Source organism: Falco cherrug, chromosome 3 (assembly GCF_023634085.1).
Source record: "Falco cherrug isolate bFalChe1 chromosome 3, bFalChe1.pri, whole genome shotgun sequence".
Lineage (NCBI taxonomy): Eukaryota > Metazoa > Chordata > Aves > Falconiformes > Falconidae > Falco > Falco cherrug.
The window spans coordinates 84,464,221-84,491,598 of record NC_073699.1 but is presented as its reverse complement, the minus strand read 5'-3'; the positions used below and the strand labels follow the sequence as shown (position 1 = coordinate 84,491,598).

At 38.3% G+C, this 27,378-nt stretch overlaps 1 protein-coding gene across 9 annotated transcripts in view; it reads left to right on the top strand.

Annotated features, from left to right (window-relative positions):
- The window catches only part of CTNND2 (catenin delta 2), a 680,681-nt gene that overhangs the window by 500,119 nt on the left and 153,184 nt on the right, over nt 1-27,378 (top strand). For all 9 annotated transcript variants that reach the window (XM_055705594.1, XM_055705593.1, XM_055705599.1 and 6 more), the window contains one exon: nt 6,095-6,227. In XM_055705594.1, the coding sequence (XP_055561569.1) occupies nt 6,095-6,227 (133 nt within the window). The remainder of the gene's footprint in view (nt 1-6,094; nt 6,228-27,378) is intronic.

Below are 27,378 nucleotides of genomic sequence, written 5' to 3'. Positions count from 1 at the left end.
TTTTAAGCACTATATTGTGGATGCAAGTGGTTCAAAATCACTGTGGGGTTAAGGATGAACACGATCAGTTGCTTGTTGTTGTACACTTCTTTGGCCAAGTTTGACTAGAGAGGACAATGTGGTGAAGGGTTTTGTCTGTTTTTCAAGGTGAGTGGAACAGAGATTGACATCTGTTTTGTTTCCTAAAATTGTGTGCTTACAGGTACCCAATATTCATATGTTACATTTTAAAGCAAATACAGTAGTTCTGCCTCTCTTAAACTGCAGCAAATCATTCAGACTGGTGAAGTATGTTTGAAAAAGGGGAATACTTTCTGCAAATACTTCAAATTTAACTCCCAATAAATTAAGTGTAATAAGTGTATGTTCAATTTTGTTTGACCAGCTGTCATAGAATCACAGAAAGGAAATGAGGGAACAAGCTGTTAGATGGCTTCTTTATATCACAGTACTTGTCTGGATTATCTTTAAGGTTTGGGTTTTTTTCTTCCCCCCCCCCCCCCCCCCCCCAGTTAAGTTTAACATCTTGTCTTTGCTCTTTTTAAATGTACTAAGATAAAGTCCTCGGAGAGATATTCCTGTAGTACTGGTATATTCCCTTCCAAATGTTTGTAAAAGAAGTAAATTTCTCCCTTTCAACATGGGAGGTAGTTCCTTCTTTGATCTTCTCTTGGCTTTTGATAGTTCTTGTGTTTGATCCTGAGCTACATGTAGTTTGTTTTTTCCTAGTACTACCAGAAAACTATTCTCACAGCTCTCCTTTCAGAAACTAGACAAAAGAGAATTTTGAGGCTTTGTTTATTGAATTGGGGTGGGGGAGTGCAGCGCAAACAGAAGGGTATATCTCTGTAGGCGTAAGTTCAGCAGAAAGTCTGGTAGATTGGCATTAGCAACGGACAATGCTTATGAGTTAGAATTATAAGAAAGGTTGTGCTTACCTCTGATTATATTTTCTTTGCCTTTGAATACCACTTCATATACAAAAATCTCTCCTTTGCCAGTCTTAAAACTGTCTCTTATATATGCATGTGTATGAAGACAGGTAGGCACATATGGACCAGTCTGGTTTAAACATACAGTTTTGTAATAAATACACCTAAAAATTTGTATTCTTTTTCTTTGATAAATGCTTGGTGGTAGTTCAGTGTTTGTCAAGCATATGGTTCTTTACAGCGGGCGTCTTCACAGTGCTGCCTTTGGGGAATGCTGCTGAGACGGGAATAGCTCTGGGTGTCAGCGCTTTCCTGTGCCAACTGCTTGATCAGATGTGAATGTTCTGCTCTAATAATGTGATTCAGAATTAAGAACCCAAGCTCTCGTGAGATTCACTGTGACCAATGGATGGAGAGTAGACCAAAGCCATCACACCTGCTTCTCCAATGCTCTGTAGAAGTGGTCATGCTTAGTCACCAACTGGAGACCTGTGCTTTCAAAACTTACTCTGTAGCCTTTTTAAAATCAGTGCAGATATAGAGGAACTTTGGAATTTTTTTTCTGTATGTCATCAGTATTTGCAGTAGCAGAAGAAAATTCAGTCATAATTCAAGCAAACATTTAGATGCAGTACACTGTATCCAGCAGCACTTTTAAGCCTCATAGCCACTGCACTCAGTTGTGTTATTAACAATCGCTTTTAAGTCTGTATGTCCTTTACTTTCTGAGATGTACATGATACGAGACAGGAGTAGGAGTTGCCATACTTGCTATACTCCAGTCAGCATGGATTTCTTGGTGTTACTGCTTTTGCTGCTCCACTTCAGATTTGTGTCTCATGTCTGGCTCCTTGTTGATTCTTTTAAGTTGCTCACAGATAAAATGTAGCTTATTGTGATAGTCTAGGCATGCATATTGCTAACTTACATATAACTCAGTAGCCTGCTATAATCCATGGAACATCTGCCTTAGTCACCACTTCAACCTAAAACCATCTGCAGGTTTCAAAATGAGATCAAACCTACATTCCTAGAGCACCGTCAAAGAAAGAAGGTGGAAGGCCTTGGCATGCTTTGGTCAGTCTCCTCAGATGAGGGTGCTTCCTAGAAATAATGCACTTTCACAACGTGCCAAAATACTTGAAGTGCACAGCAAATGATGCTTTCCAGCCAGAGCTGTGTTCTTGCACAGCTGTGATTGTCTTGTGGAAAAACTCACACCACCACCAGAAGCCTTTAGCTGACCTGAACAGCTTAGTGTCAGTACTCCAAGGGAGACTTAGACAATAGCAGAAGATACTGCATGTACAGATCTAGCTTACTCTTCATTTTTGGATCAACTACACAGATACATTGTTAGCATTCTCAAAAATTGCATGCCACACACCTCCTCAGATTTACTCCAGCCTTCCGACTTGTTTCACCATCTGTGTGGATATTGCCTCGCTTGGATCTTGTAAGCATGGGGGATGTTAATAAAGAGCACAGGCTTAGCTATATTTGTTTAGGATATTCACTACAGTTTCAAATTTTGCTCAATTCTACTTTATAATTTCACTAGGGGTTGGACCCTCGTATGTTGACAGTTTACCTAATTTCCGTGGAGCACAATATCAGAAGTTTCACAGAAATGGAGGTAGATTGGGTTTCCATCATCCCTCTCTCTTCCTTTAATCTGACCCATGTCTTCATCAAGTACGGACCCTACTACTGCTTTTTGCTGGTAGGCAGTAAAAGATACTTTGCTATCTGATTTCAATTACCTTTCCAGGGTACAACCCAGTTTATTCCAGCTCTTGACTTCTGCAACATATTCTCTATCCATACTCGTGGTTTTTTCTCATACTTTTTGTTTGGCTCTCTATTTTAATATGTATTTTTTGTCATACAGGTATGCCTGGAGCCATGGCCTGAAAGTTCCCCCACATCTATGCAAAATGTTCCAGACAGTTTTGTACCATTGTCTTCAGGAATTATTTTTTTTTCTTCTCAAGACCTTTGCCAGTTGTCTTTGTTAAGCAGCCTTCCTAACTTTTCATAGTTAAACCAAATTTTAAAAAATATTTTTTTCAAGTAAATGTTAATAGAGTGGCAAGCTTGCAGTTCTTTAAAAACAAATAAAATCCTCTCTTTTCTCTAGCTCACTTATTTTTTTCCACCTAGAAGAGACTTGTATAAAATAAATGAAAAATTTAAACCCCTGGAAACTGGTCCTTCTTGTCATGAAGGCTACTAAAATTATCACAATTATTCAAGCAGCCTTAACTGTTGACAGAAGTTTTTGTTTGTTTTATATAGCTACCCTATTTGATTTAGAAACTACTAAAAATATAATCATTTTAGAGACCATCTGCTTGAAATGACAGTGCATACTGGAAGTAGATTTTTAAACTTTTTTTTTTCCTGCTTTGTTCATTATCTCTCCTAAAACTGGTGACATCAACTCAGTATATGGTGCTAAGGGTTTCTTTTCTGAATCGATTTTCTACTGAAAGTCCAAAGTGCACAAAGCCATTTCCAACAGGTATTCGTACTCACTTATTTGCTGACTTTTCTTTTGGGAGATCAGAGGGGAAAAGTAGGCACAGCCTTTTTTTCATGTGTAAATACCATGTCAAGACTGCAGGTTCATCAGAACAATTAACCATACCTTTGATGAAGGGACCTTTTCTTTTTACCCCTTCACTACTTCTTCTGGCCTGTATTCCAGGGCAAGAGGAAGAAGAACCTGAGCTGGTCGTCATGGTCCATGGTATACTATTGCACATAATAGGCTTTTTGGTTGTTTGTTTTCTGTTCAAGCCATACATATATTATGAAGGAGGAAATTTCCTTTGGCAGCGAATTTGGTGGTAGAAGTGCCAACACTTTGAAGTATAGTTATTCAGTATAAAACAACTCATTCAGATGTTCCCCCTCATTGTCTTGTCATACAAGCTGTTTTCTTCTGGTATTTTGTAACCTCTTCAAAATACCAACACCTCCACTTGGCACCTAGGATTGAAAATAAGAATAAATTAGAAGTGGAGGTAGGCTAATTAATTTTTCCTCAATAAGGTTGGTGGGTTTGGGGTTTTCATATTTTATCTTTAAAAATTTTCTGGAAGATGTCTTTGAGTGGCTGAGAGCCATGTATATGAGAGGCAGATCTAATATGTTCGAAGAACCTGTTAACAAGTGTTACCATGGTTAACAGTAAGAAATCAAATATAAGAGGAAGCTAACATGTCAAATAACATTGTTTCTGTCTCCTGTGTCAATTTATGATTTGCTTCTGGGTTTGTACTACCCATTTTTAAATAGAAATAAGTGCTTAACCAAAGAATCGCTTCTTTTAACAGTGTCATAGTAAGCTGATACACACAGAAAATGTGGTGTTAGCCATCTTCAGCTGCTGAAGTTTCTAGTCTTCCCTGATACCCCTTACAATGTTGTCTGACTTTTCAAAATGTCAATTCAATGTTAAGATCTTTCTAAACATATGCAAAAGGTCTCTTGTAGAAGCTTCCCAATAGTCTGTATCATCTAAAGGTTCAATGGAATAGTCCATATATAGTTTATTATTGCATCTTCCTGGTTTCTTTGTATTAAACACTTAATGTGAAATGTAATATTCATGAGTTAACATCTGTTTTGTCAGAAGAGAAATAGATTAAATTCTGAGTGTATTTTTTTTTATATCTCCTGTTTATGTTCTGATCTTCATAAAAATACAACTGTAATGACAACTCTCAATCTGGTAAACATCTCATATGAGAAGAGAACAGACAGTACCTCTGTTCTGTAGTAATTCACTATTATTGTCAGATGAGAGTTGTTTCAACAAAATGTCTTGGGAGAACTATTGTATTTAAAGTGTGAGATGCCTGATTTTACTTGAGACAGACTGAAGAGCTACTGTGAATTCCCCCAGTGATGTATGCTCAGCCTCAGTGCAGCAGAATCCCTGTAATCTGAGATGGAAATTAATGATCAGGAATATTTTTTCAAATATTACAGCTGGACTCTGCCACAGCTCTTGTGGGTTGTTTTTTTTTTGGTGATGAACTCCCAGGTGAACGGCAACAGAGAACCTATAGACTTTTTCACAAGTCGCCTCTTTCCCCTAATTTGACTTTCTTACCTTGTACATGTAGCATTAGAGGGAAAATGAGAAAAATATTTATATGGCACAAAAAAATAGCTCTTAGTGAAAAGGCATGTGAGAATTAGATATCTCATGCAGAGTGGCTGTGTGCAACTCTGGTGCTTGAGACACAAAGTCCAAAGCCATTTTCATGAATGATTTTACCCTTAAACACAAAAGGGAAAAATTACCTGAAGTGACAGATTGATTTTAGGTTCAGTTCTGGAAGCTGTGGAATACCTGCTGGGACTTGTTCAACACACTTGTATTCAGTTGTTTCATTTGATGCTAATAGTGTTTCATGCTTTGTAGGATTAAAGTACAAAGTTTGAGGTTTTGTATTTGCCTAGCTGCTTTAGATTGAGTAGTGTGAATGAATATTTAAAAGCAACCTGACATATAAGCGTTTACTGTATAATTGTAACATTACAAAATCACAGAAGGGCTGAGGTTGGAAGGGACCTCTGGAGATCACCTGGTCCAACCCCCTGCTCAAACAGAGCCTGAACTGTGTAACAGTTTTACATTGAGCATAGACCTTATCTGGAAAAAAGTAAACAAAAAGACAAAATAAGCCATTACTTTCTAAATAAGATAGCAATTTATACCAAACTTGCAGTAAGTAGAAAGGACTTTTTGACAAACCAGCATTTCATAGCAAACCATTTGTGGTTCTGCTTCTAACCTCCATATTTTAATAGGAAAATATAATGATATGAGCATGTATTTTCTTTCTTATAGTAAGATTTCATACAACCATTTTAATTTAAGAAGCTTTAGCGGTTAGAGACCTAGTTCCATAAAGTTATGTACTCTAATTACATTTGATATAACCTTTTCTTTTCTTTTTTTTCAGAGAAGTACAGTTTAAAATGAAAAATAGCTTTTTATTTTATTTGATGTTTGCAGTGAAAATAATGGGGGGAAAGAATCAAGATTTTACTTGGACATGTCTGTCATCCTTTTTGACCCAGCTGTTGCCACATTTATCCACTAACAGCAGAATTTTTGATGAATCTTTCTTATTTTCACACAGAGAGTTTGGATGGCGAGATCCAGAGCTTCCAGAAGTTATACAGATGTTACAGCATCAGTTTCCCTCAGTACAGTCCAATGCTGCAGCCTACTTACAACACCTCTGTTTTGGAGACAATAAAATAAAAGCGGAGGTAAGATTTACAAACCCTTTCTCAGCACTGATGCTGTCTACCATTTATCAACACCAATTGTTAATATGTACTTGAAAAAGAGTTACAAGAGAAGTCACATGTGTATGTCTGGATCCATTTTATTCAAGCTTTCACTTAAGTAATTTGTTATCATTGGAGAAATTTTAAAAATGCATAAAATAACATTATCACTCATTTTTTGTTTGGTTTTGAATTTTTATTGATTGGATACCATTTAAACACTGTAACAGTAGTTCAGTAAACAGATAGCGGCATAGTCTTAATCTCACTGAAACGTATGAGCATTTCTATAGGATTTTCAAAGAGTGACGTTTGGATGCTAAGTGCAATCTCAGAAGATGAAAATTAAGCAAACAGATTCTGAATCAAAGCCTGCTTTAATGTATAATTGTGTGAATAGAGTTTAATTTCACCGGGTTTTCAGCTTGAACTATGATCATTTGTCTGTGATCTTGAAATACAGTGCAAATTGTATCTAAAATGTAATTCAGGCAGCACTATAGACTGTTCTGTACCTGTAGCTGATCGGTACTTCTTGCTTGCTTGATCCCTGTGGTTAATGGGACCAGTTCAGCTTTTGGCACAAGTTGAAACAGAAGGAAGGCAGCTCTGAAGGATGTGACAAACACACAGGAGTCAATTAAATCTGAATGCGTGAAGCAGTCACCAGCCCCAGCTGCCTCCCCTGGCCCTCTCAGAGATACTGCTAATCAGGGACATGTGGTGTGTACATAAATCTGTGCCTGTACTGGCATCTTTTAGCCTGGCGTGTAAAGGTAAACTGAGATCAAGATCTGCTATTGCTTATTTGTCAGAACTGTGCAGTGATGCTCACTTGCTAGTGCTTCATTTTCTTCACCCTCAGCACATACCTCTCGTGGGTCTGTCTGGCTGTAGCTTTCCCTTCTAGGCTTTTTCATGCAGAAGAAATCCCCCAGTGAGTAAATAAGTATCTGGTCTGCTGGCACTGGCAGAACTGCACTAGTTGAATACATCACCTCAAACATCTTAGAAATAATAATAATAAAATAAATCCTTACAGAAGTGTTAAAATGAAGAATGTTCATGCACTGGAAAAGAGAACTCTGTTACAGGTATCGCTGAAAATTTTAACTGCATGCTTTCCCCATACTCTTTTCTCATCCTTATTCACAAATTAGTTTTTCAGTAAAGGAATTGATTTATCTCTGAGAAAGTCAGTTAAATTATTAGAGCAATTTATTCGTTGCACAATCTGTGCTGCCTCCTGTTAGCCATAGATTGAGAGCCCTTAGGTAGCTATCACATTTGAGGGAAGAATATGGTTTGATTTTCATTGCTAACCATTTAGGGAAAAGAAGACTGATTGTTGTTGATGTAACCCATCCCAGTATGATACCAGCCTTTGTAAGCTTCAGACTCACAAGCTGGAAGGATGAAGCTGTATAAAACAGTAGAGCACTAGGCAGCTCTGAGCTTCTCTGAAAAAAGATAACAGATAACATGAGGATTTCTCCCCTTCAGGTGTTATTATTCAGGGCTTTGATATATTCCTCACTCCATAATACATAAACTGTGTTTGGAAACAAGCCAAAATACATTTTTTTTAACAGTCCACCAGAGAATTTGCTTTTAAACATCTTTCAAACTTCTGGTACTGTGGATTTTTCTAAAGGCAAAAAATGGTATGTATTGTTCATTTTTCTAATGCTTTGTGGAGCTTTTTAGACTAAAGCATCCAACATTAGCAAACTGTTTTATCCCTTTCTGTATCTATCTATCTATCTATGAACCTATAACATTTAGTAAGTCCTGTTGTGTTTAGGCCATGATTCAGCAGAGCACTTAAACAGTTTCTGTGTTCATTAGAATCAGTATCCACCCAAAGGGCTCGATAGTGTGCTTAGGGTCTGCTTGAGCTTTCCACTGAATAAGAATTTCTTGAGGAACCTTTTGTGTGAGGAGTTCAAAATCCTCTTGATAAGGGGATATTGCAGCAGATATCTGAGGTTCCTCCTAGGGTTGAGCCTAGCCAGAGGAACTTGAGTGGTGCTGTTAAACCTGCCTGGGACAACTCACATGGCGACTGTTAAGGATGTGTGTGAATTATGAATTGAACTAACACCTAAATAATAAGAACTGATACCAAAATTCACTCTTCTGCAAAGTATTTGTGTTGCAGTTGTGTGCTGTGACCAGGTTCTCCTCTATCTGAGAATGACCACATTTAATATCCAATTCCTTCTTCATGGAAAGTAGCACAATAGTCCTGCTTCATTCACTTGCAGGGAAACACTCCAGCTTGGACACAAGGTGCAGGCAAAAGAAGCACCAGGACACATCCAGGTGTAAGTTTGAGATTACAAAACTGAAAAATTCCAATTCTTTTGAAGCACAGAAGATTCCTCTTTTACCAGATACTTAGATTCAACATAGCAAATGATTTGGACTAAAGAAAGAAAACATAGTGGTCTTTCAAACCCTGGAGGAAGACAAACATAGGAATGTGCAAGTTAAGAAAACTGCTGGAATTTTGTACAGCAGTCAGGCACAGAGGAAAAAGCAGATTGAATTCACTAAATAATTGGTTAAGTGTTTATGTACAACATGCACTTGAACATACACATACATACAGAGGTAATAATATTATGCAACAATTTAATTTACTGGTTGCATTGAATTTGAAAAGTAATGCAGTTGTTAAAGTTTCAACTCTGGAGTTGCCTGACAGGAAAAAAAATAATGTTCATTTACCTTTATCATTAGTGAGCATCAAATTGTCACACTGCATTTAATGGCTGTTTTATCAAGAGCTTCTGGAAGTAGTTGTCCTGAAATAATGTTTTGATTCTTTTAAGCATTATTTGCGCTGTATTGCCTACCAAAAAGTCGATGAATTATCTGTCCTCTGAACCTGACCATGCTTTCAGTCTTCGAGTTTTGTTGTTGTATAGCGGTAAACTTGTCCTACTTTCATAAGAGTTTAGTGGGATTTGAATAAATTTATCCTCATCTGCTTGGCAGGACAAAGGTTTGCATAGAACAGTGTCAGCTAAAATTTAGACAGAAATAGAAAATAGCAGCTATGATCATACACTTCTGATTTTCCTAACACCTTTTATGGTTTTTACCATTACATTTTTCTCTTCTAAAATGCTTTAAATGTCTGTGGCTGAAGTGTGGAATGCTACCCCTTGCTTCCTGTGCTCCCCCCATGAAAATAAAGTGGAAATACTCTACAGAAGACAAATATGAAAAAGAAGTGCAGTCAAAAACGTTTGATGTATGGCTAGGGAAACAAGAGATCTTTTTCCCTTCATGACTATGTTCTTTATGGTAGGTGTTATTTCTAAAACGTGTGTTGATCACATGCACACTTCTGAATTTGATAATTTCTCTCAAAATGTACCTTTATTGCTACATGAGCATAAATGCCCTGTGCAGTCTTTTATGTAGCAATGAGATCTGCAAATGCCCTTCTCTAACTTAAAGGACCTTCAAAGTTAGTAACTGTTTATGTGAAGATGTCCCAGGCCAGGTACTAAAACATCACAAGTCATTTACTTTTTCACAAAAAAAAAAACCAACTTCTGGACTGAGTTAGCTTTTATATTTCTGATAAAATTTTTCTTTTGCTCTTTCCACTCCTGAACATACCAGTACAGTGACAGGTAAATGAGATAAACACTGACTGCCGCTTGTATGCTGCTAAAAGCTGTTCAGTGCTAGTCTTTATTTAAAAGTATAATTGTAACTACTGCTCTTACCTGAAAGTTTTCTGCAAGTGCTACTTCTGAGTCCCCTTAAGTATTGTTGACTGCAAGGCATGCACTACATCTGCTGTTAGTAGTGCTTCTCATTCTCTACCTTTAGTCCCTGTGCTTGGTGCGTAGGTGGTACAGCAGACATTGGAATGGAGTTGGAGAAATTGGATTATCTTTGCTAATGTTTGATAGTTAGATTTTTTGACTCCTGTTGAGCAGTGACCAATCCTCACTGAAAATCTCATATATCTGAAAGGGGACACAGGGAGGCAGAAGGCTAAAGGTAAAAATTGCCAGGCAGCCCATTACAGTTAGGCATAATAATTCTGTAATTCAGAACCTCAGAATACATTAGCAATTCATAATATAAATTATTCTTTCATTGATGACAGTGGAGAATGCAACTGAAAGGCAAAAGGAAAGGGGGGAAGAAGTTTTGATCTGGTATTTGAAGGCAAATGAAGAGTTGATCAGGCAGAAGAGCACAAGAAGGCCCTTTCAGATGGCATTTTCTCCTTGGGAGAGGGCTCTTACACTAACAATGGTGAGATTGTCAGCAGAGCCAGAGCAGCCGGTCCTGGATGCCAAGGAGGAACAGACAGGGGATATAGGAAAAGAGAAGTATTTTAAAATACACAGCAGAGAACATTTCTTTAAAAGAGCACATTCTATTAAACACAGGATTCATTCTGCCACAGCAATTTTTCTTCCTGTAATGACATCTTACTCCATTGTATGAGGTCACCATATAAAAGGGTTGAGTTGTGCAGTTTCACACGCCAACACCATTTTGTGCTCATGGAAGATGGCAGCCTGCCATCAGCTGCAAAGGTACAACAGGTCACTTGGGGTTTTCTGCACCAGTGACTCCTTGCTGCAATCTAGGAAATTAATTTTTACCATCAAAGCCACAACACTTAGGTTCTCCTTGCAGGAAAATCATGCAAAGATGCTAAACAAAAGAACAGCAACCTGAACTGTCCTGCCTGAAGCTTTCCCTGGCATCCTTAATAAACACTGGTGCATCGGACAGTTTCCTCTTTATCTTGGAGAGCATTCCTATATATATATACACTGCCTTCAGAAGTGTCAGTCCAGGCATTATTGCTGGAGTTCTAAAAACTGACTGATTGCACACTGAAAACATTTTCCCAACTTGCTCGGAACCATCATTCACATTCATTTTGTCATTAAACTTAAGGTGTTTCTGCATCGTCTTCTCTGAGTTCTTCAAAGTGTGCCCATAACCTTTTCAACACAGTACCACCACTCTTTCACCTGTTAGGCAGCAGGCATAGACTACATTAACCTCTTGTTTACCTTCATTATAGTGTTGTAGTAACTCTGATGTCATCCGTTGTACTGGCACGTGCATGATGGTCAAGGGTACATGCGTACCTGTTTCTAGCATGGCTTTCTCCCAGGGAATACTTACACTTAGTATGGGGTGGTGGAGAAACAGTCCATATTGTTTTAGACCTGCTGGCTAATACTGACAGAATTCTTTGGTTTATAACATTTGAAGGATCCAGAAGGTGATTGAAGGTGCTCTCATCTTCCTTGAAGAATATCTTGATTTTGTTTCTTCAGTGTTATGCAAGGTTCCCCCGTTTTCATAAGGGGTCCCAGAGAAAACAAGAGTATCCTTCTTTTCCTATGTGTTTGAAGAAGAATCATAATTTTGCATTCACCTTCCCATAGCCTTCCTCTTCTCTCTTTTTCCTCTGAAATCTCTTCAGTTAAAGCCTGGCATTTGGCTTGTCCAGTGATGATACTGTTAGTTTTCCATTAAAGGCTTTATGTAAACTCCTTTAATCTCTGTATGCAGCATGATATAGTCATGGTATTTAGTTTGAATGAAAGAGGTATCTCATAGGCGATACTGAGAAGCAATGTAAAAATTGCAGAGACTCTAAAATATTTGCTGAGTGCATTTTAATGCAAACAGCAGCTACATACTTTCTAAGTATACTCCCCTGTTCAGTTATAAACATTTTATTAGTATGTTGATAACTATAGTTTTCTTAGGCTAAACATCTGTATGGGGAAAAGCACACATTTTGAGAAATGTTTGCCTGAATGGTTTCACAAGGAATTTACAACTTTAATGATGATTGCACCTTATTCCCAAAATGAGCCCCTAGATGTTCATACATTTGCTTACCTATGATTTCATAGATTACTGCACGCAGGACGGTTCGGTTTATCACCCCATCACCCCGGGCATCACCCTGTCACCCCATTGCCTTTACAAGTAAATGTCAAACAGTCCCTTTCCCTACTCTTTCTGTGTAGTTTTTACTGGTAGAAATTATTTTAATGAAGTGAAGCAGGACCCAGTGACATACCCAAAAACAAGTCTTTATGTAAGAATTTACGGGTTTTATTTTTATAGAGCCTTATTAATGATGATTTTACAGGACTTAATCTTTCAAGTTCTCACAGGCATCTAGTCTGTTTTCTAAGAAGTCAAACAACAAATAGTGTGTTGTTTTGCAGTATAGGTTGGGGGTTTTTACTGTCACTTATTCATATACAAAATGCTTTCTTCTTTTTTTTTTAATTTATTTCATTCTCAAAATAATTTTGGAAGTGACCCTTTGTTTTTTCTTTCGTAAGTTGTCTTAGTTTGCATTGGAGAATACTTTTTCATCAAAGAAGACATTCCATTCCTTGTATCTTGTCATTCAAGAGTATGATTTTACACTGAAAGTTAGTTGTAACTTCATGCACGACTGTCAAGAGCACCACAGAGTCTTACTCTTCACAGTAAGACAGAGTCTGCAAATAGCTTTATGATTACTTCTTTCCCATTACGTTCAATATTTTTATTCTTTAGCATGTTGAATGCCGATTTTTAATTCCTTCTCAAAGGTTATTTAACTTCTAATGGTTTTTTTTGCAAAGAACTTTTGAACTGGAGGTACTTGAAGAATGTTTTTCAACCAACACAGGCTACATCGTTGCAGTATTTGTGTTGTACTCTATATATCTTACATGAGAAGTAATATCTATAACTGCAAAGTGTAGAATAACTGACCTATAATTATTAAATGAGACTTGATCAGCTGTGGAAATGATAATAATTACAAAATCAAACCATGACAAGAACAGTTCATTTGATTAATTTTGAGTATCTTTTATTTTAGCTTTCTCTAGCACACCTATAGCTAAAATCTACTCTTACGCAGCAACACAAAAAAATTTACATATTTATGTTTCATTATAGCCAGAGAGAGAAGAGAAAGATGGGGTAAATATGTGAAGATGTCATAATTCATGAACAGATTAAGTAAAAGCTGGATACCTGAATATACCTGAAATAAAATGGATTTATACTGAAATCACTTGACTAAGTTTCAAGCCCTGGGTCCATTTTTAGCCCTCCGTGACTATGGGCTCTACTGTAAAACAGGGATTATAATTTTATTCTGCTTTGATTGTTTTCTTTTATTCTTCTTAAGGGTGATAAGATGGCAACAAGCCATCAATATCAACACCCATGCAGCTTCAGGTTGAAAACATTTGTAAGGGCTGTCCCTCATTACTTTCATTCTGGGTGCCTCATCTTGCAAAGAGACTGAACAGAATTAATTTACAAGTGACTGAAAACATGATTATTTTACAGAATAGTGGGCTTAATATTGTGAATGTGTATTGGTATTTTTACCCCAAACACCGCTTTACACTGATTTGGTGTCCATCCGTTCCCCACTGCCCAGTTACTCCCTCTCCAGGGAATAGCCAGATGGAAAAAGTTTTGCCTGCTCTTTGCAGAAGTTCCTCTTTAAGATACATTTTTCTGTGATACTAATAAGTAGTCAGCAACAATGACTTAGAGCCAAAACAAGCCAAAATAATTTTTTTAAAATTACTAACTACTGTCCGTGCTTCATATGGATAATTGCAGCTTTGCTGTTGTTGCCTGGACTATCCTCTTGCTGCAAACTGTTAGCAGTGTCTGCAAACACCTTTGGGATACAGAGTTTGACCTCTGTTCTGCTGCCATTTAGGGGCCTGGCACTGGTCCTCTTGTGGGCTGAAGGGAGTGAGTGAGGTCTTGAACAAAGCCTGTCTAGACCTCCTGTTTATCGGGGTTTAGCACTTGCTCCTACAGCATACCTCGCAGGAAATGAGAATACTGGCTAAAGGTTTCTTTTTCAGCTCTGGGCAGGCAGAGCTTGCCTGTGAGTGGGTAACTGCGTAGAAGAGGCTTTCAGGCAATAAATTCAATTAGCCAGAAAATTCGGATGTGAACATCTGGTGATAATGCTTCATGCAGTTAGGAGGAGAGAAAAAAAATAGAATTATGTGTGCAAGAGGAATGCCTTCTTGCTACTTCCTGTGGCATGCAGCAGATGCAGGAAGAACATCGCACTGTGTCATGAGTATCTCTTTGCTGGTCTGAGGACAAAATGACAGGGTTGTATTAAAACATTAGTAAAAGCCTTACCTTTTGTATTTGACAAAAATTAGATGTTAGGGAAGGAAAGGTAATACACACTGAAAGACAGCGTCATTTGACATGAACTAATACGATGTTCCCACATTTTAATGGGCAATAAACATATTTGCAACTTTTTCAAGTAATATAATGTTCTACTGTATGTACCATGGATTTTTTTCCTATTCATAACTCTTCTGCCAATTGCTTCTCTGATTTATTCGGCTGATGTGTGAATGCAGAGGATTACTTTCCTATTGTAAAGCGTATTTTTTTATTACCTTTCTCATCATCCAGCAAGCCACAATAAGACTTTGCACACTATATATAGAAATAAAATAGCCTAAGATCGATAGCAATAACTGTAATTTGATGCTTTCTCAACATATCTGAACTAAAAAGGTTGGCAGCAAAATTATTTCAATACGGTGTATTGAAGTCCTGATAAAAAGGCAAAGCCAAACGAAAATTCTAAGGTAAAGACCATCAGATGATCTCCAAAATGTGTTTAAAAATACAAAGAGGTGGCTGTTACTAAGCTACCGAGAATGGTTCCAGCATAAGGCACAGATTTGTAGAGGCATAAGGACAACTGGGGCTCTAAAATTAAAATACATACCTGTCTATCCAGCCACTGCATAAAACTATTAGAAGTCACTTGAACCAGAGTCCTAAATGTAATCTCAGAGTAAACTTATAGCAATGCTACTGAAGTCAGACCTGCTCTCTAGGGTTTACACTGGTGTAACCCAAGAGTATGACTCATACCACAGAAGGAATAAAATAAAAAACAAGACAATTAGAAACAAGATACAAAAATTAATCCATTTTGCAAATCTGAAGTTTAGCACGTTTTTTACTGGTTGTGGGCCAGATTCTGTCTTTATCCTCATCCTGGGAAAGTACTGCTTCCTGATAAACAGCTGACATTTCTAAGGTTGGTATCTTGTTGAGACCTTGGTTTGGACAGATATGGATCTGTGAGATACGGCTTGAAAAGTTACTTGGAATATAATCACGGTTTTTAGTTTGGCAAAGAGATTTGATTTGTGCCTGCGTACTCACCTGTATAAAAAGTAGGGACATGGTAATGCCCACTAGAAGGTTCATTTAACATATATAAAGAAATAGTTGATGCAAGATGGCAAATGATATATACAATAGGTCCAAATCAGCCCCTACATTTCAGCTGTTGCTGCTGCCATGGTTGCTGAAGAGCAGGTGGGAACGCAGCCCACCGGTGTCAGCAGCACTGCTGGATCTGTCTGTTTGCCTGACTAGACATATTGCATGCACATGGTTAACCAAGCAAGGCCCTGAAGAAAGGGACACGCTCCTTACCCCACACACAAAGGTATGACGGGGTTTTGGATGAGGGTTTGGGTGTTTTTTTAAACTGCTACTTTGCTAGTCTTGTATTGAGGAGCAACTGAAAAATTGCTGCGACTCACAAGCTTTATAAAGTAGTAAGAAGTTAGTCCATTAGCAGTGAGGTGGCACTATTTTTTATGGTCATTTTGCTTGTTCCTAATTTCTGTATGCTTTTTCTGTATTCTGCTAATTGAAAAAAGAGAATTCTTGTTTTATGCTGGAGAGCTTTTGGAAAGTGTCATCTGAAGCTTATTGGCAGTCAACAAACAAATGGAAGGTTAAGTGTCAGGAAAGCAATAGGCAATGAAATGGAGAAGGTTGCTGGGGCCTTCTGCAAGTCTGTGTTCCACGTGTCCTAGATACCACGTGAGATTTTGGTCCTCATCTATTTCAAAGATGTAGGTGATTTAGAAAAAAAACAAAACAGAAGAAAGTAATGGATTTTAGAAGATGAAGAAAGCAAACATGAGCTACACAAAGGGGAAAAAATAATATTCAAACCAGGAAAAGTATATATATGTATGCACACACTTACTATAATACATACTCTTTTACAGATATATATTTAATTTTGTATATTGAACTGTGGGTATTTCAAAGTACATTAGATACGAGGCAGGCTTATTTGTGCTGACTTTTACTCCATTTATAATACTCATGTAAATGGAGAGTTGGAGGAAAGATCCTGCACTGCAGTTTTGCACTGGAGCTCAAATTACAGGTCATAGTTGTAGCTTTGTCACAGCTTACCTTTGTGATGTTAGGCAAATAATTTAATTTTATGTGCCTTAGTTTCTATTAGCAAATCTTACTACCAGAGAGGGATGTTGTGAGAATGCATTCATTAGCTTTTGAGGCAATAACTGGCTGCCCAAATACTTCAGCTTTAATACAGAAAATTATTATGTGACTGAAAGATTCTTTGGAAGATAATACATCAGTTATAAGGAGAGAATACCTCTTCTTTAAATTGCAGTAGAGAATGTCATGGGAACAGAGGGTCATCAGTGTGATGCTTGATCTAATAAATTATAAATGTATTTTTAATCTGAGAATGATGTGTTGTTTATTCTATGGGGCAGCTATCTGAGACAGCTACAGCAAGCATCAAAACAGTCTTATTGAATTAGAACTGAAACATCAGATAGAGTTGTTCTGTTGTTTGGGCTTAAATGACTTTAAAAAAAGGAATTTTCTGTGGTGACCACCTTGTTGCAAGATGATGTTTGTGTTTACATGGACTAAATCCCACTAATAATACACTTAACTGAGTATAGTTAACTACAGCTTCAGAAATTTTCATCTAACAAGAAGTTGATGTCTTCTGCTATTGCTAGAATATTTGAAGTACTTACCTATTGCATTTGTCTAAAAAACTTTTTTCTATTTACATTAATTTTGTTTAAAATTTTCTTCACCTTGTTTATCCTCACTAGGAACCTAGTTATAGGAGTAGCAGGCTGTTCTTAGGTATAGTATATATGTTGATTGTTCCCCCCACCCCCATTAATAAATGTAATCCTTCATTCTCACATAGATGCGTAATTCTTTTTAAATACCAGAAAGTAAATGATCCAAACCCTTGGCCTTAATCATAATTATTCAATCATCATAATTTTTAATTTAACTTCAGACAGTACTAGATCAGTGCTTGAGTATGCTGATGTCTTTTGCATCCTAAATTAATATTGCCATGGCATTACCTATGAAGTGCACACTGCTGAACCTTCTTCAGTACTGGGCCTCTGTTGACTGTTTCAAAAAGGAAAGACTATGAATTGAGATTAAGTAATTACAATACCTTCTAAGGGCTTTGTCTTATGTGTATTTTTCCTGATTTGTGTGTGTTCCTCGGTGTTAGTTTATACCTCCAGTGATTCAAAAGCTGAGAAGCTTGATTAATGCAGGTCAATGCCGATCTGTTCATTTTAGGAGATACTCTTTTAACAGTGGGGTTGAAAATCGCTTTTCTGATACCTTCACAGTCAGACAAGCACTTTAGGTCAGCTCTGTGCCTGCAGTTGGAAGTGTTATTTGGATGATCCCATTAATGCCTGATGTTTAGAGTAGAATGCTTGTGTCAGCCTATGAATGTAATGTTTTTTAAGAGTGTTAGGTTAAACTGCTGTACTATTATAGGTAACACATACCTAGCCAGAGACTTTTTTAGTAAAAAATAAAATCATGCTAAAACCTTGATTTATAATGGACATACCCTTCCTTCCAAGCATGAAAACCAAAATGTATCACAGTTCAGAATACATTAAGGCTTACTGGCTGAGAAGGCGGCACGTTTATTTGTATGTTTTCAAGGCAATTTTAGAGCATGATTTTGAGTCTCCTCCTGTTCAGAACATGTTTTCAAGTCTCTGTTAACCCCACGCATAGATCCCAGGATCTAAAGAGGTCACTTAAGAGGTGCAGGAGAAACAAATGTATACTCAGTAACAAAAATAGAATATCCACTCCCAGAAGAAAAGCTTCTGGGTGCTGACCCCATGTTGTGCATCCTCACGTGTCACAGACCATTCCTCCGACCACCTGCCTGATTTCTACAGGGAGAAAGAAGATTGGCCTCCTTCTGCAAGTGCTGCAGTGTAGCACAAAGGGGACAATTTTTATTTAACTTCAACCAGAACATTGTATATGTACCAGTGGTTTAAGTTATTTATATTATGTCTGTTCACAGCTTTCTGTTGCCTTTGTGTCTGATCTAGTATGCCCTAATGACAAAACCATTCTTAAACAGGACCTATATCCAAACCCCAATTTAACTTCCTTAAACAAATTAGACTTCAGAGCTAATGCAGCAATTTGCATAACATTCCACTCTTACTTTAAGCTAAAATTTCTCAGCGCTTTTTTTAACTTGTAGCAAATTACTTTGCTAATGAGACTAAATTACCCTATGATGTTACAGGTAAATTTGTCTGTAATAAATCTCACGATGTTTGCAATTTACAGTTTTGTATTGTCTACCTGCTGCTCCATAGACAGGTCAGAAGAAATAGTGGAGAGGAATTAAAGTTCGAAACAGCACATTTATATTAAGAGACATATTGTAATGAATACTATTCCCATATTCTGTTTTGATAGAGATTTGTCTTCTTCCCTTCACATCTATTTTAAGTTTTAGGAATCAGCCCTCTGAAAGCAGTTAGCAATGAGACTACCCATCTTCCAAACCCTTCTCTGAAAAAGACTCATTTTTTTCCTCTTAGATGAAAGTCATTTTAATAATGCAAACAAGGTAAGGATAAGAAGAGTCTCATGGAGAGGATTTGAAATTGCAGTGAAAAAATACAGAAATTTAACCATTTCATATATACTGTGTATAACCAATCAGTGTGGTCAAGTTGTGTGTGGGCAGTGGCCTCTTGGACTTCCCTGTAGTCCTTGGTCTGTATGGGCACACCGGTCTGCCCAAAAAGTGAGCCTGAGAGGAGCAGGGTGGCCGTAGCCAGAGTGTTTCAGAAACACTGTGCTGTCTGCCTCTGTTTAAAAATGCTTTTGACATTTGGTTCTGCTCACTTGCGGCTTCTCCTTCCTGAACCCATGAAACAGAATTGTTCAGAATCCATTAGTGTGTGAAATAATAAGCACTTATTCTGCTAGTTAGAAAGCTGGCATCTACAAGAATTAAAACTCATTATTACTAAAAATTTCCAGAAGCAGATTAAAATTGAATTGCCATTTTAATTTGAGGTTTATTGGATATATACCATCACCTGTGCTAGAAGTGAGTTGTTCTCTTCCATATGTAACACAGTGGCATTAAAAAAATTCCATGTGTTTTGATATATTGAAACATGCTTTCTGAATAATGGAAATGCCACAGAGTAAGTGGTGGATGATGCAGTGTGTTATGTCAATTAAGATGACAATTAATATCCCTGTTGCCTAAAATGGTTTGATTGTTGTTAGAGTTCCTTTATGTGTTCTGGATGAAGAGTTACTCAAAAGTGGTTATTAAGAAAAATTTGGAAAGCCAGCATTTAACAATGAATTAACCTTTGAGTTAGGACTGGAGAGCTGTTAATGGTGGAACACATTAATGTCTTATTGGGAAGAGGAGATTGTGTTATTTTAGAAACACACTTTATCACTCTGTCAGTCTAACAGTTTTTGTCACCTATTCTTCATCCTCTCTATTTCCATTATATTTTACTTTGTACAGCAGGGTAGTCAGAATTAAATGCAGAAGAGGATGTTCCAGTTATACCTACTGGCAAAATTTGAACAATATCTCGGATACCCACTTGCTGAGTATAAATAGAAGAGGGGAGGGTGTTTTGGTTTCTATCACAGCAGTATTTTTAGGCTGTGTTGGAATACTTCATTACCTAACAGTCTTTGGCTAAACTGTTTAAAACTTCAAGCTTCACTTTTCTTCCTTTTTGTAGCTCTAGCTCAGATTTTTACAGCTTTCCAAGGAATGTAAGAGGCAATTTCCATTATGCAGTGATTGAGAGAAAGGGTTTTGCTTTTCTTCTTTGCTGCTGGGAGGAATAGTATAATTTTTGTTTAAAATTGAGTTGAAAAATATAGTAATAGTCACAACAGCTAACATCTCTTTGCTTTGACTTTGCTTCTGCTGTTGCAAAGCCGTAAGCAACAGCCAAATTCCAGGCCCAGTTTACTTATACCTTGATATGAAAAAAGATCACTCACCTGTATTTTGTTCACATTTGAAAAGTTATCTGTCCTTCTAAGTGTGACAAAATACTTTTGATTGTAAGTCAAAGCATGAATTCTGGTCAGTCTGACAGTTCTAGTTATCCTCACTTTTCAGGCAAACCTTCCCCATCCCCAGGGAACCAGGTCAGTTGGGTTTTCACATACAATTGTTAGGCTTTAAACAGAGCCTGGAGGAACAGTGTGGCGTCTGTGCTGAATCGGTGACAGGTAGCATGCTTTGTCAATTAAGGTCATGAACTGTGATGCTGTTACTGCTTACATCTGACAATAATTTGGTTTCAAGCTGTGTTACGATTTGTGCAAGCTTGGGCATGCATTTGTCATGAAAAGTAAAAGGTAAATTAAGAAGGCTGCAGTCTTTGCTACAATACTTACAAATTTTTTTCCCCTTCCTAAGAAATCCCATGTTCATAAATTTTCCTTCTGTTGGTTCTTTTCAGAGCACAGAAGGTATCCTTTGACCAGAGTGGTCTCAAAAATAGTAAAGGTTGTATTTAACCGGTGTAAAACAAAGCAGGGAGAATATACCAAGAGCTGTAGATCCAGACATCTTTCCCAAAGGGAGCTAAATATACCCTGGGAGAGGTCTCTGGATTGTTTGTTGTTTTTTTTTTTTATGGTGCTCTGTATCCGATCCTCTGACTCCAGATACCCTTTGTATAAGAGTGGTGCTTTAATGTTGCATGAACCATCTCCTCCCATCTGTGGGATTAGTGTCGGTAGTCTTCATAGTGATTGGGACCAAGCTCTTAACTGCTGCTTGGAAATGGAGCAGGACATGTTATAGCATTGCATCAGAAGGTGGGCACTTCTCCGTTAGACTAGCTTAACAAGGCAGCTGGTGATTTCTCTTGTTCTCTATCCTTCAGTAAACATGAGATAAGGCTGAACATACAACCCAGTTAAAATTTCTAGTGTAGCGTATACTAACTTAAATTACGTATCTACAAAACCAGTGAAATAAATGGACAAGAAATTAATCAGATACAGAACATCCTGGAAATAAAAGTGTCCCTATTCATTTTGTTAGGTATGTATGTTGAAGAAGCTTAGGTCACGCAACAGATCAACACAACCATGAGGATAGTGCCTGCACAGGCACCCCATGCACACAAAGCAGCGCTCATGCAAACACAAAGAACAATACGTGGTCCTTAATCTCTAGCTAATCAGGCTCAAAGCTTGCTGGCAGGTCTCATCTCACATACACACAGACACAAAGAGGTCTCTCTGGTAGCTGGCTCAGACCTTTGGTCTGCCTAGTAGCACATCCTCAGACCCTGGTCTCACCTATCTCTGTCCCCTAGATCTACAGTGTCTCTGACAGCTCTTTCGCAGATCTCCTGTCCTGCTCATCAGGTGTTCTAGCTCAAGGTTCACTAGCAATATGCCAATCCAGAATGTAGACCATCTTCATCCAGGAAAATTGTTAGGTATTAGGTTTAATAAAAAGATAAAACAGACTGCAGTGATTAAGCACAAGGTTTGGCCGGAGAGCCATGCTGATGTGCAACTTACTTATACATGACCAGCCCCTTTCATCACACCCTTCCCTGTGTTTTCTCATGTTATTCCTTCCCCAAACATTTGGTTGTCTCCCTTTTCCTACCGTTGCCCTTCTAAACATCCCATAAGCTCTGCACATTGCCACAATCCCTTGAAAGCATCCTGTAAACATGCTGTTCCCCATAGAACCTGTGAGAACTTTGTCATGCCCCACCCTCCTTACCACTTAACAAAGCTCAGGCTGAACATCTGCAACCCTGTGAGTGGCTCCTCCAGTAGCCCATCAACCAGTGACTTCACAGACCTTGTCTTTGGTATTGTCTCTTGTTCTGCGGGGTTTGCATACCTAAGTGTGGTTTATTACTTTTCCTGTCTCATCTCTTTATATGGGACAGCCAATGATCAGATGTCCTTACAACAATGGTGTCCTTACATTTCACGTATCTACATACCCTTAATATCCTGTATTTCTTTTCCTTCCACACATGCATCCAATCTCTTGTATCAGATCAGAAAAGCAAGCTGTCAAATAATTCATGTGCTAAAATCATTCATTAATCAAGTGTATATATATATTCTTTCAGACACCATCAATGTATTATTGACTTGTTTTACCAATGCGTATGGTTCAGGCTGGTCACGTGTAACTCCTGGTAGTAACAGTCCACTGATACGGAAAATTTGTTCTGGTAAACACCATCGAATCAAAGGTCAGCCTTTAAACTGATAAATTACATCTCTCAAAGGCTGTTGGCATGAGACATCCAGGCTGTCCTTATTAGGAACATAATTAACATCTTCGCTGCCTCCAGCGCTGGTCTGAACCCCTTCTCGAGTCCAAATTCACCTTCTATCTGCATCGTGTGGATACAGATACATTCCCAGATGTCATGCAAGACCTAACATCGTAACAGTGGCAGAGGAGAAGACTCTGGCATCAAGCTGACACGAAGACACTGTTGCAGGTCTGTGGACCAGAAAGTCCAGTGCCTTTTCCTGTCCTGTCTGTCTGCGTCATGGCATCATGGGACTTAACCAGAGCAAGTGCTTCTGACCAGCAAGTAGGCTACAATATTAACGGTGGAGGGCCAACATTAAAAAAACCAGCTTAAAAATTTCATGGAAGAAGAAAAGAGGGTTCATCAGACAAAAGCAGCTCTGTGCATACTTTGATGGAAAAAAATTCATGGCAAAATTCATGTAATCTCTGTTCTTTCAGTTTTTACTTTGATTGGCGTAGGTTTACACAGCATAGATTCCTAATTCATTAGGAAGGCTCAAACAAATGAATTCAGGCTGATGCATGCTGGGATTCCTGGTCCTGATGGGATTTGCTGTACACTCCATAATGCCATGTGTGAAAGAATGCAGCCTGTTTTATTTAGTTAACAGCTCTCTAACAGCATCTTCTGAAGACGTCAACAAAATATTTCTAGTGAGGGAAAAAAAGGAAAGAACATTCAGAAATTAACATGTCCATGGATTAGTCATGAGAAACATCGCAACACACCCAGCATTTTTATACTTCTAGTCTGATCCTTTTTTATTATTATTAATTTCTATTTATTTTATTTTTAGAAGAGATGGAGTAAAAAAGGAATGTTCAAGACAGGAAGAATAAACTTTTATGTTATGACTGGGCTAACTGTTGTGCTGCAGAGTTGAAGGTCATTCTTTTGACTTCAGAAGTGGCTACTCTGGGACTGGTCTGTGTGAGAATAGAGTTGGTCTCCTTTATGTCCTGACAACTTGGTACTATGCTGTTTGTTTCCTTGTAGTAGGCATGCAGACTCCAGTGTATTGTTTTCTTTTTCTCCTAGAAGCAGCAAGGCAGCAGCCACTGAGCTGCCAATAAATATTACATTAAGAAATGTTCTCTTCATAGTCAGAAGAGAGACAGAAGTATCTGTTGAAAGTCCTTTGGGAGAGTGGGATTTGATGCCCCATTGGTGCAAATTGCTGCTTATGCGCCCATCCCAGTATTCTTGGCAAAGATGTTTGGCAATAGTGCTGCTGAACTCACTGGAGCTGTGACAACTTAGCTCAGCTGAGATCTGCCCCAGGAGACTTACTAGGTCAGAATTGACCTCCAGGCTGCGGCTATTAACTCCATAAAGGACTTGAACAAACAGTTTTCTTTCCTTTGCTTCAGTTTCCATAAATGTAAATAGATTCTGCTAAGATCCATCACAGTCTCACCATTTGTCAGGCATAGTTAAACCTGCTGGAGAATATAGTATTAAACAGCTATATAGATATGTGATGGAAACACAAAGGTGGAGTGAGACTTCTGGTGGATAATGGGATGTTAGAAAAACAAAAACAAAGCAAGACAGCAGTCCAGAAAAAGAACAGCATCAGAAACTGAGCTCCCAGTTGTGAAGAATCAGCTTCACCTCTGCCTGCATGACAGTTTGCCAAGTATCTGAGCCTGGAAATTCAAAGAAAGATTGCAAAATAAGTCTTGCCTTTCCCAGGTAAGGATAGGTACTTTCTTCGGTAGAAGTTAAAAAATTTTGTCAAATTAGGTAAAGTGTTATGTAACATCCATTTCATTTCTGCTGTATTACCCATTTTTTTCTGTCAGAAATGCATTTTAGATTAATTTTTAATGTTCTTGCTTTTAGTATCTTTGAATCACTTCAGTCTGCCTGCTGACTTTGGGCTCCTGGGGGAGGAGGAGCTGCATGAGCTGAATACTACTGTGCTGTCAGATACCGTGACTGAAAAGGGAAGGTGCAGCTCAGGACTAATTCAGGACAGGCTGAATGTGGCAATACCACACATTTTCTCTTAGACATGAGTGGAAGATAGCAAACACTGTCACCTGAGAGCATCCACAAGAAAAACTTCTGAGGAGTATGGGATGCCTGTTGGCTGTGTCCTAGAGGGAGAGTGGAGAAAACAGCACAGGCACAGTGTGCCCCTGAACTTTGAATAGAGGCAGGGCCCTTTGAGTCTTCATGTTAATTGTAGTACACAGAATGATTTTTGCTACAAAGTTAATATTTTTTCTCAATCTTTTTTTAGCAGTGAAGCAATTAAAATATTCATTCAGCATATTGTGCTTTAAAAATATAATTCACAAAGATCAGCAGGCATGTTTTCATTCTGTTGTTCCTGATATTACTCATCACACCAGAACAATTTGTGTATTTTTTAAACATGTTCTTTCTTCTGTCGGATCTTGTTTCTTTTCAGAGGTTGAAGTGTGAAGCTCACTGGTTGATTCACCTTTTGTAGAAATGATGGGCAAGTTTTTGTTCCTAGTCTTGTTTCAGTAAATGTCATCTATTTTGTCGCGTAGGTGGCTCTTCATGTAGTATGCTTAGTCTTGAATATCTGGTTGTAAGGGGAAACAAACGTATTTTAATTTGAAGATTAAATGGTGATGGATTATAAAAACAAGCAAGCAGACAAACCTCACACCCCCACCCCACCCCCACCCCTTCCAGATAAACTTGGTAAATTTTTTTCCAGGCTTGGAAAGGAGCAAATGATTTCGTTGCAAGTCACCTTGTTCACACGGATGAAGTTTTGACCAGGGAGATGTATTGCAACACCTTTTCTCTTTGGTCTGTTTTTCTGGTTTTTAAACTGAAGAATGTCACAGTTTCTTTAAGCAGCAGAAGCATGGACTCTCAAAAAGATTAATGAACTTTTCTGTCTGAAGTTGATATGTTTTACTAATGTCCATTTATCTCTCTGCACACTCCATGTGGTGTTGGTTGCTGTAGTCTTCCAGGTGACCTGCATATTGCTTAGAAAGTTGGATGTGATATACTGATATAATGCCTATTTCAGGGAAAATAGTTTATCTTTAAACACTACCACTCTGCATTTAGCCCAAAGCTGTGTTGTAACTGTGTAACATGAAAACTTTAATACTGTAACATCTCGGCATGTACACTTTTTAATTACAAAAATGCTCTATTGCTGGTTCTTGCTGTTATTACAAAAACAGGAATATGCCAGATAAACCAGCAGAAGAAAGAGAGAATTTTTGTTTTATCAGTGAGTAATTTTGTATAGCTTGATTTTGGAACCTTAAAGGCTGAATCCTTTCTCAGTCTTTATTTGCAGTGAATCATGGAATCATTTAGGTTGGAAAAGACCTTTAAGATCATCAAGTCCAACTGCAAACGTAACACTACCAGGGCCTACTAAAGCATGTCCCTGAGCACCACATCTGCACATCTTTTAAACACCTCCAGGGATGGTGATTCCACCACCTCCCTGGGCAGCCTGTTCCAATGCTTGACCACCCTTTCAGTAAAGAATTTTTTACTAATATCCAATCTAAACCTCCCCTGGCATAACTTGAGGCCGTTTCCTCTTGTCTTATGGCTTGTTGTCTGGGAGAAGAGGCCTACCCCCACCTGCCGACAGCCGACAGCCTCCTTTCAGGTAGCTCTGGAGAGCAGTAAGGTCCCCCCTCAGCCTCCTCTTCTCCAGGCTGAACAACCCCAGTTCCCTCAGCCGCTCCTCACAAGACTTGTGCCCCAGACCCTTCACCAGCTTCATTGCCCATCTCTGGACACACTCCAGCACCTCTACACCCCTCTTGCAGTGAGGGGCCCAAAACTGAACACAGTATTTGAGGTGCAGCCTCAGCAGCACTGAATACAGGGGGATGATCCCTTCCCCTGTCCTGCTGGCCACACTGTTTCTGATACAAGCCAGGACACTGTGTGCCTTCTTGGCCACCTGGGCACACTGCTGGCTCATGTTCAGCCAGCTGTCAGCCAGCACCCCCAGGGCCTTTGCCTCCAGGCAGCTTTCCAGCTGCTCTTCCCCAGGCCTGTAGCATTGCATGGGGTTGTTGTGACCCAGGGGCAGGACCCGGCACTTAGCCTTATTGAAGCTTATGTTAGGTTCGTGAAATGCCATACATTGATTGTTCCTAAATATTTGAAGTTAATAAGCATGAATTTCTAATAAATTTAAGTATGCTGTGTTTAACCATTTCCTAGTCCCGAGCCTTTTCTCTGCAAAGAGCCTTAAGAATGAATGCCTATGCAAGAACAGCTTCACAAAGAATTGGAAACTTTTTCATCATAAATGTTTATTCTAAGATTAGTTTTTCTCCTTTCCCTTCAGTTTTGAAAACACTCTATTTGTATCTGTTTTATTGTCTTATGCAAAATTTTACAATAGTTGGTAAAGTGGCCAGCTAAAATGTCTGGTCAACCTTAGCCAAATGTCTTAGCACCTTAGCTGATAACACACATGGAGAAACTTTTTGACAGAAATGTCTATATAACTTACTTGAAGCTGAAGCATTGTGCTCTTTGGATGTTAGGTATGAATCAGTATAGTTACTGATTACTGTTTACTGTTTGAGGAGCAAATAGTGCCAGAGAACAAC